We start from the raw sequence: 11,650 nt of genomic DNA, 5'->3' as shown, positions 1-11,650 counted from the left end.
AATTATTCTGACACTTATTAAAGAGACTAGGGAAGGGGCCAGCCAGATAGTTCAGTGGACTAAAGTGCCTGCTTAGACAGAGCACATGGACTGGGGTTTGATCTCTGGCATGCCTTGCCAGCCCTGCTCCTGAGGTGTACTGAGATGGGAATGAGACTGGGTGTGATGGCATGCACCTGTAACCCTAGTGCTTGGGAGGCTGAAAACAAAAGGATCACCATGAGTCCAATCTATGTAGTGAGACCCTGTATACTTTGTAGACCCTTACTAAATACATTTTTTTAAAAAAGAAAAAAAATACCACACATTTAGTGGCTTAAATGTATCTTTTTGTTATGTTGTGTATGTCAGAAGTCCAGCTGAGTCTGCTGTTAGGGTCCCACAAGGCCAAAATCAAGGTATCAGTCTTGGGCTAGACTCTTATTTGGAGGTAGGGAAAGAATTTCCTTATAAGTTCATTCAATTTCTTGGTAAGATACTTTTCCTACCGGTTAGTAGGCTGAGGTTCCTGTTGGTTGTGAGCCAGGGATACCTCAGTTCCTAGAGTCCACTATACTTTCCTTACCAAGAGACCCTTCACATTGAAAACAAGCAGTGTCATGCCAAATCCCTCCCATGTTCAGATTACTGACATAACTTCTGCTTTGAACCAGGAGAAAGTTCTACTTTTAAGAGTTAGTATAATTATATTAAGTCCACTAGAATAATTTCCCTTTTGCTATATGCTACTACTTAGATCTTTTAAAATTATTTATTTATTTAATCTGGTACAGGATCTCCCTAAGTAGCTTGGCCAGGACAGCATGCCCGGGGTTCTGGTGCTGGCATGGCATGCAGTACCAGGGATTGAACCTGAGTCCTTATGTTTGCTGGGCAGGTCCTTAGACCACCGAGCTGTCTCCCTGGCCCCTGTGATTTAGATCTTAGATGTCTCTGAAAGGCCCTTGTGCTCAAGATGTTATCCCTGACCTATGGTGTTATTGGGAAGTGGTAGAACTTTGAAGAGATGAGGTGAGACAGAGAAAGTTAGGCCACTGGAGTTGTACACTTTAACACCAGTCTCTTTTTCTCTTTGCCTCCTGGCTGCTGTTGAAGTGAACATGCAGATTTCATCATGCACTCCTGCCATGATGTATTTTGCTGCCACAGGCCCAAAGCAACAGGGTCAAGTGGACATAAACTAAAACTTCTGAAGCCATGAAACAAAATAAAGCTTTCTGCCTTTAATTTAATTTCCTTAGGTATTTTTATTATAACAGTGAAAAGTAGACATGCCATATAACAAAGAATAATCATGGAAATGATATTATTGTAGTCATTTTTCACTCATACTCAGAGAAGAGACTTTATGAGAATGAGAATATCAGGAACCATTTTTGGAGCTTAATGTATTACCCAGTTCAAACACCATTGCTGGAGAAAGAATATCTACTCTGCAAATATCTACTCTGATGTGGTCTCCAAAGGCATGCCCAGAACTCTGCTACTCCCTGATACTCAATATATTTATTAATAACTTGAATTAAAGAGATAATTGACTATATCGAAAATAGAACAAATTTTTCTGAAAAATTTTAACCATTAAAATGATAGACAAGGCCCAATGCAATTGAATTTAAGGGAGACAAATTCAAAGTAATCATTCAAGCAATGGAATACAAAAAGAAGGGAACAATATGATTACGTGGAATTTGACATGAAAAAGACCCAGAGATTTTAATCTTTTAGATTAAGACAGAATAACCCACATTAGTAGAAGAAAAATGCCCATAGCATCAACTTAGAGCAAATTAGTTCATTCCGTATTTTAATATTTGACTGCTTAAAAGTCTTTGTGTCTTTAATATAAACACTCTCAGGTCTAAGATCTACTCTACACACTGATCTTAAGATCCATCATTATCCAATGCTCGTCTTTTTCTTTGCTTGCTCTACCTTGTGTCTGTCTCAACGTGCGACAGGAAGAACTGAGAGAAATAACCCCAATTTTCTACATGTGACCTTCATAGAAAAATAATGGTATGTGTAGTAACTAAACTTGAGCATTTATGACTATGCTTTGCTGTTTCTAGGTCTCAGATAGTATTAGAAATTTGAGAACTGATTTATAAAAACCAAGAAAATCAAGAGTGAAATTCTAAGAATTTCTATTACAGGGTAGTAAATAGCCAGAAGAAGATAAATATATAAAAACAAATTTGTTCTTATACATGGATGAAATAAAATTAAATGTATAACAATGTCAGGCAAATATTTTTTAGGTATACCACCAATAGCATAACCCACAAAATAAAACTTGATAAATTAGACTTCATTGAAATTCATAACTTTTGTACTTCAAAAGTCACCATTAAGGAAATGAAAAGAAGACTAGAATACAACATTTGTAAACGTGTATGTAATATATCCAGAGTATGATAAGAAGTCTTAGAACTCAATAACAATATATAGACAAATCATCAAACACCAGCCAACAGATATGAGTGCAAGAGGTTCAAAGGGCTCGCAAGCACAGCATTACCTGTCGTTAGGAAAAGCCAATTGAAATCCAAACAAGATAGCCCTTCACACCCTGCAGACAGGCTACAATAAATCAGGCCAACAATACCAAATGTTGCCAAGGACACAGAGAAATCAGAACCTTCACATATTGTGAATGTACTAGGATGAAGCCGCTTTGGAAAACAATTTAGTAGTTTCTCACAAACTGCCAAAACATAGAAGCACATGATACCCAACAATTTCCACCCAAGGAAACAAAAACATCTGCACAAAAAACTGCACAATAATGTTCATAGCAATATTGTTTTTTTAATTAATTAATTAAATTTTTTTTGAGGTACTGGGGATTGAACTCAGTACCTTGCACTTACCAGGCAAGTGCTTATTCTAATGAGCTATCTCCCCGGGGCCCTTTTAAAAGGATTTTTTTTTTTTGGTGGCTCAGGCTGCCTGAAGGGCAGGTCTGGTGAGGCAGGTGGATCTGGGGATTGAGCAGTATCCTGCACCTGACTGCATTTGCATAAGCAGGCACTTAAAAAATTGAGCTAATGGGCAGGGCCCCTAGGAGTATTGTTAGAATGGTTCTATCTACAAACAATCCAAGCATGTGCCAGGTATGCAGGGACAGACAGTGAGATATGTTTATGCGTGCTCAAGTTTAATGTGTGTTTAGGTCCCAGAGCTAGTTATGGCACTGCAAGCTAGATTCATTGTGCAAATATATGAGATGACTTCTTTTTTGCTTATATTGGTTTGAGTTGGGGGTCTCACATTTGCACAGTGTACTTAAAATGTTTTGACTAAAATGTTTTGACCATTTTGCTTAACAGTCAAAATATTTCCCAAAGAATTAAAAAAGGTTAAAGGAAAAGTAAAACAAATTAAAACAGAATAATATATATATATTATTAAATTTATCTAGAAAGGAATAAGGACTCTTTATGCGTAAAAGTAATTTTTACAAAACAGAAAAACGAGTAATCATGTAAGAATTCACTAAATAACAGTCAATCTAACAGCCAATGAATACATAATTGTGAAGACTGAGTAATTAAGGACATACACATATAAACGAGGTGTACCTCTAGTAGGACTAACAAGATATTAGACCATCATAATTGTGCTATTTAAGGCATTGTAATATCATAAACTACCACAAAGAATAGAAAAAAATATGTTTCGAGAAAAATTTGTAAATGTATGTTATCTAATGATCTTGCTTTTCAGAATCTATCCTGGGGAAACCATCATGAATTTGGTACATTTACACAGACATTCCTGCAGCTTTATTTTTTAACAATAAAAGCTTAGACATAACAAATACCTCATAATGTACTCATTATATAACTTTATGGGATACTTGTAAATAGACTGCAATTCAGATACTGAAATATTTTAGAGGAGACTATTTATGTAATACACACTATATAGTGTTAAGTAAATCACTGATTTTTTAATAGAGCATATGAGCTCACTTTCACTGTTCAAAAACTATGTGTAGAAAGAAACAAATTTGCTTTCTGTAGATAGCTAAATTTTTCCAAATTTCCTCCAATGAAAATGTCAGACAAATATTTCAAAGGAAGTGCATAGTGTTTGCTTCTTGTGTTCTTGTCCAGTAAGTCACCTTCACAGACTATGGCATCAATTACATCTCACCTACTTGCAGTAGTGCTTGAGAAATTAAGAGGCACTCAAGAAAGATGCGAAGTTAATTAGAACAGTACTTACCACAGCATAGGGCAGAAAGAGGCATCTGTGTGTGAGGTGGGAGAAGGAGAAGAGAGGGGAGGAGAGCACCCAAAGGCTAGCAAGTGACTTGTGAGAATTGCTTTTGTTCAGCCTGAAAAAATATTTCCATTTAGTTCTTCCATTTACTGTTGTGCCAAAGTCTTGTGACAATTGCTGAGCCATTGCACCTACTTATACATTCAAGCCCCATCCAGGCTGTGAGAAATTCCAAAGAAATAGCATAATCAGTTGGATGTACTGTACAACAGGAGTGCTTTTAATGAATGTGCAAAGGTTGTACTGATCAATTGTCCATTTGATTAATTCTTCTGGCAGAAGAGAATTAAATGTACTTACGCTACATACCAGTAAAGGTTGAATGCTCTTTAAAATGTGATTTTCCTATATGGAGGCCAATTTTCTTCTTTTTCCCCTGGGGAAAACATTTCTTGAGATAATAATAGAAGTTTATGAGAAAATGGAATTTACCATATAAATACTCAACTACACATACTACTTTGTCAGAAATGCATTTAATGAACAAAACAAGGTCAAAGTCTACACGGTATTCACCATTATTTGAAGCAAATCTTCATTTAAATTTTTATTTGCATCATTTCATAGAAGAGGCAATAAATCCTATCTTAGAAATAATTCACTGTCAAAACATTACCCTTTCCCTCTATAAGGCATTCAGCATGACCATGGTAGAGACCTTTAAATTCCAAAGAAGTAATTATCTTTTTCTAGTCTTATGCAGGTGTGAAGAACTAAAGAAATAAAAGAGTCTTGTACTTTTTATCAAATGGAATGATAATATGTGAATGTTACAGTGAAAGGAGGAAATATTCTGAATGTGGTAGGAAGACTGGTCCATATCCAGAGGATCAGAAATTATTGCACTGCCTTTGTTCAGCAAGTACATCTTGAAAGGCTGTTATGGGGTAGACACAGTGTTGGGTCCTGAGAGCAGAAAGCAAATCACAGTCAAATTTTTGGAATTTAAAGGCCTTTACACCATGGTTATGCTGAATGCCTTATAGAGGGCAAGGATAATGTTTTGACAATGAGTTATTTCTAAGATAGGATTTATTGCCTCTTCTATGAAATAGGGGAACATATAATCTACAGTGAGAGACATACATTATTTAAATCACTCAAATATATCATGGTTTCATTATTCTGCTTTAAGAGACATAAATTCCCAAACTATTAGCTCATGTTCCACAATAGGCGGACAACTCATTGAGAAAGGAAGTATTTTACCATATTTCCTCCCTACTAATAGTTGCCTTGCTAAGAATCATCAAGAAGACAAAGATACTGGAGAGGATCCAGTCCGAATGCAATTGAGGTGAAAAACTTTTCCTTCAACACATGGTAGGAGGAGCTTCATTAAATGGGCCCCCCAAATCCCAGGTAACATTCTTGAGACTTCAGATCCCCAGTTACTGTTATCTTTACTATCCCAGGCACCAATAGTTCTTAAAGAGCTAAGAAAGAGTGCTGGGTAGATCTCTCCTTTCAGTCAACTTGCCCTTATTGATCCTATAGTCTTGCTTCTTCAATACTAAATCTTCACTTTGTGGGCACTGGGGATATAGCTCAGCAGTACAATGCCTGCCTGGCAAGTACAAGGTCCTGAGCTCAAGTCCCAGCCCCACAAAACAACAACAACAACAACAACAACAACAACAACAACAACAACAACAACAAAAAAAAAACTATATTAGGAGAAATTGTAGGTTAAAGCGCCAAGTAAAAACATTCCCAAAAATAATTTGAACAACTAAATCTTAACTTTTATTCATTTGTGCTGGTAACCTCCCACACAAGCCCAACAGAGAACCTTGATTACAGTTAAGAATGTAGCCAGCTAGCAAGCAATCAAACAAGCACATGAAGTCCGTTGCTTGGTGGCGTAGGATGAGCAGAGTTTGGTTGGGGTTATTTGCTGTGTGTTTTGTAGGGTGAGGAGGTTGTCCATTAGGAAAGATCGGGTCCTGCTTCTCAGAACTAAGAAGAAAGAGGAGGACCTGGGGGATCTGAGGGCCAAAACATGACATTCCAGGCAGAAGGTACCGGGAATTGGAAGGCTGTAAGGTGGTGTGAACTTCCAGTGATCAAAAGGCAGGAAGAAGGTATAGGGGGTGAGGTGTCTTGACAGTTAACAGGAATCACCAGGCCCAGATCGTGATATGACATCTACAAGGTTTCATAAGAAAGAATGATTCAAGAATACAAGAGAAATGATTTGAGTGGGACTCCATGCGGAAGAGGTTTGGGCAAGAAAACAAATCAAAGGAATGAAGAACATAGGAACAGAGAAACCAGATCTTTATTTATGGAATGAGTTGGAATTTTCAAGTGCTCTGGGTTTCTCATCTTCTACCCATGATCACAATTTAACTAATTTGGAAATATTTATCATATATTTGTAAACATATTAGAAGAACTGGCTACAAGCGAAATACGAAAACTGGAAAAATAATTAGGAAAAGCTGACACAGAATTTACCTGTCCATGTTAACTTTCATCACTTGTAGCAATGCCTTCTTACTTACAAATCCTTCCTTTGGTGAGCTAGTCATGCTGATACATCACCCTTTTGAAGAGGTGATTGAGTATTCAGGGTATTGTGTGGCATGGGTACAAATTTCTAGCAGACTTTACAGAAATCTCAGCAGAGTTGAAATATGTTTCTCCTAACATTATTGCCCTGCCATCTCACTCCTTGCCTCTGCTCTGCTATCAGATAAATCATTATAAAGTACAGTTTTCATTGTTTTGCTCCTCTTATGAAAAATTTTCAATAGTTTATCATCACCTTCTAGGTAAAGACCGTATCTTTCCCACTCTTCAGTCTGCCTCATTGATGACTCACTGTGTCTCCCAATGTCTAGAAATTCTTTTCTTCTCCTGGGAAGATGTATACTGTGTCCTCCCATTTCCATGCATCTGCCCACAATATTCTGTTTTCCAGGAATGTTTATTGATAGCTTTTTAACTTTTGGAAATCTACTTTAACAATGAACAGATCAGTGGCTCTTCTTAACAGGAGAAAATGACACATGAACAGATTTAGGTAAAATTTTATTGACACTCTGATAGGAATTTTGCAGTCTCCCTTTAGAATGCAACATATCCCTCACACACTCTCTGTTCCCTGAAAGGTTTCTCTCTTCATCTTCCTAACCTGAGTGAGACCTCTGCTCAGATGACTCAATCCTGTGTCACATATTGGGAGCATTGTAGCATATGGTTTTAAGCCCTTATTGCGTACTATGGCCTTGTATTTTTCTCCTGTGCAATATTTAAATTTTCTCCACACATGTTTTATTTCCTTCACTAGAATTGCAGTTTAGGAGCAAAACTATTTGAAGTCATCTTAATATTTCCAGTGACTGCTGTAATTTTTCCATGCATGAATTAATATGAATGATAAGAAATATGTCCCTCAAAAATTGTAAGCTCCTTAATAGTTGGGATTGTGTTGCTTATACCTTCATATTTTTGGCATGAGAGGTGCTAAATAAAAGTGCCAGTAGATTGACCAATGATAAGAAAATAATACTAGTTACTCAGCACTATTAGATGGTAAACTTTGTGCAAGTGTTATTGTCCTATTTTTACATAAGTCGTGTGAAATGTGAGTTACTATCTCCATTTCAGATGACAAAACAGTTCAATTCTTTCATGGCTAAATAGCTGGTATATGTTAGAGCTTATGTTAGAAGCCCGACATGTCCCCTGCCTAGTACTTCCTCCAAAACTTATGGTTCATTGATTTGCTTGGGGTTTATTCCAAGAAAGGCTCTGCCTATATTCTTTGAGTTTTATTGTCCATCCGAGTGTTGAGTCAGGTACTCCTCCTGCAGCTGTGTGAACAAATAGCAAGGGATGGTGAACTTGACCCTCAGTAGCCACTGGATAGCTTGAACCAAAGGACAACATGGCCACAAGTAGGTGACAGAAGTGCTCACCTGTCCGTCAAAGGTGTGATCACCAGGCGGGGTGTATTTCCAAGGTACTCATAGGAATATAGAAACTGGGCATCACAGATGTTAGCAAAGCAATGTTTGGCCTCATCGTCCCAACGGTGACGCAGCTGGGACAACCAGAGGAAAGCCTGGGCATTGTCCACCTATGGAGGGAGTAGCAGAGCAGGTGGGTGAACCACAGTGCTCAACAGATAGAATGTGGCCTTCTGGCCACAGGACTCCTACAACTTTTTGTGACTTGGGTGTTGCCTGCCACTAAGGGTGCAGTGTGCTATGGCTACTGTAGCACAGAAAGCACAAACTGCTTTGATTATAGGTGCTTCTTTTTTTTTTCTTTTCATTTTTTTAATGTATTTAGTATGGGGTCTCACTACACAGCTCAAACTCATAGTGATTCTCCTGTTTTCAGCCTCCCCAGCTCTGGGATTACAGGCATATGTCACCACACCCAGACTCAGCCTCCAGCTCAGTGTGCCCTGGAGGGCAGGGTTGGCACGGCGTGTGGGACCGGGGATCAAACCCCGGTAAGGTGCTTCTTGACTTACAATGGAGTTATGTCCATTAGCCAATTATACATTGAAAGTATTTTGCATTGAAAATATTTTAATTTGAAAGTGAATGTAATACACCTAACCCTATAGAATATCATAGCTCAGCCTGTCCTGTCTTACAACTTTCAGAACATGAACATCAGCTGACAGTTGGGCAAAATCATTTAACATAAAGTGTTGAATAGCTCATGTAATTTATTGACTACTATACTGAAAGTACAGTTTCCTCTGAGTACATAACATGTTTACTCCATTGCAGAGTAAAAAATTTTTAAGTCAAGTCATCATGAGTACAGAACCATTTTTATACTACTTTGTTGGAAATTTTAAAAGGCAGACTCTGTCCCCAGCTGCCATGCATACTCCAGGGCCACATGTTTTGGCCATGCATGAGTTACTCCCACAGTGCTGCTGCTCACAAGAAGAAATGTCCCTGGATGTGGAGGACCTACCTTCTGAGAGACCATCTTGCCCACCACATCTCGGGCATGCACGTCAATGGTGCATATGGTCATGATCTTCTGGCGGTCTCCCTTGGAGAGCTGGCCAATCAACATGGTGATGAGAGTTTTGAGCTGGGCCACTTGCTTCTTATAGTAGTCCTTCATGGCATTCTCATAACCTTCCTCCAGCCTGGCAAATGCGATGCCTACCTCTGTCGTCCACCAGATCTGAGTGCAGGTGAGGGCCACCTACGACATCAAGAGCTGCTTAGTGAGCTGTTCCTGGGGCTGTTCCTAACCAGCCCACTGATGACACAGCGAGGGCTTTGGTTATAATTGTATGGGCAGCACAAAGCCCTTCCCCTCTATTCTGCTAGCATTCACCAAGGAAACCATTGCCTTCAAATCACTGGAGAGGTGAAAAGACTGCTGCACAAGATGGAAAGTGCTTTCTGATCCTAAAAATATGTATCATTTGGTTGAGGATAATGAAAGGCTCAGTATGGCCAATGTTAGTGGCTTCTGGAAATGGCTACATGGGTCGTTCCAATTTTCCCTTCCAGTAGAAGCCTCTCCCCTCTGAGTGGGAGGACAGCACATGGGGTACACAGCTCAGTGACCCTTTGTCTTGTTCCATTCTCTCAAATCTTTGTGCAGACCCAGAATTGTAATTTACTGTCCCAGTGCTGATCTTCTGCGGCCCATTTTTGTTTTCCACAATGTTTTCATTGCATCTTTTGTTTTTAAAATCCTCTACTCTTAAAATGACTCCCTATGGAGGTCAGAGTGAATAGTACCAATGTTCAGTATGGTTGGTACACTTGCATTTTACAGAGATTAAAAATAAGTGAACAGAAAGGTGATTCATGTCAATATTTCTTTCCTTTTCTGTGAAATTTTATATGAAAAATAATTATTTTCCATTATTCATGATAGAGAATTTAGATTGGGCACTAATCTGTAGTTTTGTTTCATTTTGGAGACATTATTTTAGAACGTATGTATTATAATAGTGGGAGGTAACACATTTTCTTGTCTCAAAATTGTGCTACAGGAATTCTGTGAGAAATTCTCATGAGAATTGGATAAATCCTGAGGGTATTTGACTGACTTTATCAGATACAAAGTTACATTTCTTGTTATATACGTCTTGCTTTATCTTGGTCTTAACCATCTGGCAGAAAAGTATAAAAATGAAGTATAAAAAGTAAAGCCATATTAATATGCTGAGCTGTGAAAGGCTCAAGTCAACAACTTCTGACATTGCCAGTGCTATGGAAAACCTACTGCTGTAATGGACTACTGGACTGTATTGGAATGTTTTGTTGAATTCACGCACCTACAATATTTAAATGACAATGGAATACCCTTCTCTGACAAAGCTAAACAAAAAAAGGGGATACAAATGAATGACCATTTTCTATCTTAATATTCAAAATGGTTAGGATAGATATACAGCTACTTTCTCTTAATTTAATGAATAGAAAGATTTGCTCTAATAGAGTTTGTGTACAGGATATTATGTCTACATCTTGTACGATGAATAACCACTAAGACAACAATATGCAATGTATTAATTATTGAAACTGTCCTACTAATCGGTTTTGAAACTATCTCATTGCTATTTGTTTCTCAATAAAGTTATTAAAAATTTAATTTGTAAAATTAAAGAAAAGAATTACTTCTTTTGTGAAAGAGACCCTTGTTGTACTAGACAGTAGCATCCATTAGGTTAGCTTTGAGTGCGTACCCTATTGGATTTGTTTAAGAGAGTCATCTTGCACTGGTGTCCTTTCTTGATGGAATGTGAAAACTATGGTCTTTCCTCTACTGCAATAACTTAGTCTGCTGTCATTGATAGTCGAACTTCTGGCTGCTATCTACACTCACTGTCAATCCTTCCTACCTTCCTCTTGCTTCCCTAGCCCCATCAGAGTGTCCTCTTCCCCGTCACCCCACTGACATTGCCTCACCGGGGTTATCCAAGGGCATCCTTCATCTTCTTTGTTTTACTTGATCTCATGGCAGTGTTTTTTTTTTAATTTTTAACCTGGTAGCATCAGCTTTCTTTTAAGTTCTTACAATTATCACTCTGTGGTTTTCCTTCTGTCCAGACTTTTTTATTCTGCTTTACCAGTCCTTGTTGCTTGCTCAGGGTCTGAATAATGCTCAAGGCCTCCTACTAACTCGCCCTACCTTCCAAAGGCAATTTTTGGGTTGAATTTATTTATTTATTTATTTATTTATTTATTTATTAGAATACAAGGTAGTGATAGGAAAAAAACAGCATCAGAAATGATACAAAATTTCACTAAACAGAGTAATAGGATTTCACAGTGGTTCTTGTATTACATGATATTATCTTCAGATTAGTTACTCAGGCTACCAGATATAAGTGCACAAGATTCATTTAAAGAAAAAG

At 37.9% G+C, this 11,650-nt stretch overlaps 1 protein-coding gene across 1 annotated transcript in view; it reads right to left on the bottom strand.

Annotated features, from left to right (window-relative positions):
* Positions 1-11,650, bottom strand: part of Dnah9 (dynein axonemal heavy chain 9) — a 433,197-nt gene that overhangs the window by 294,593 nt on the left and 126,954 nt on the right. Inside the window, exons 24-25 of the mRNA XM_023705424.1 lie at positions 9,238-9,477; positions 8,217-8,377 (exon numbers count right to left, since the gene is read on the bottom strand). Of these exons, the coding sequence (XP_023561192.1) occupies positions 8,217-8,377; positions 9,238-9,477 (401 nt within the window). The remainder of the gene's footprint in view (positions 1-8,216; positions 8,378-9,237; positions 9,478-11,650) is intronic.

The sequence above is a fragment of the Octodon degus genome, unplaced genomic scaffold, assembly GCF_000260255.1.
Source record: "Octodon degus isolate 3935 unplaced genomic scaffold, OctDeg1.0 scaffold00219, whole genome shotgun sequence".
Taxonomy (NCBI): domain Eukaryota; kingdom Metazoa; phylum Chordata; class Mammalia; order Rodentia; family Octodontidae; genus Octodon; species Octodon degus.
The sequence above is the reverse complement of the archived record's forward strand: the minus strand, read 5'-3'. Positions and strand labels throughout refer to the sequence as shown.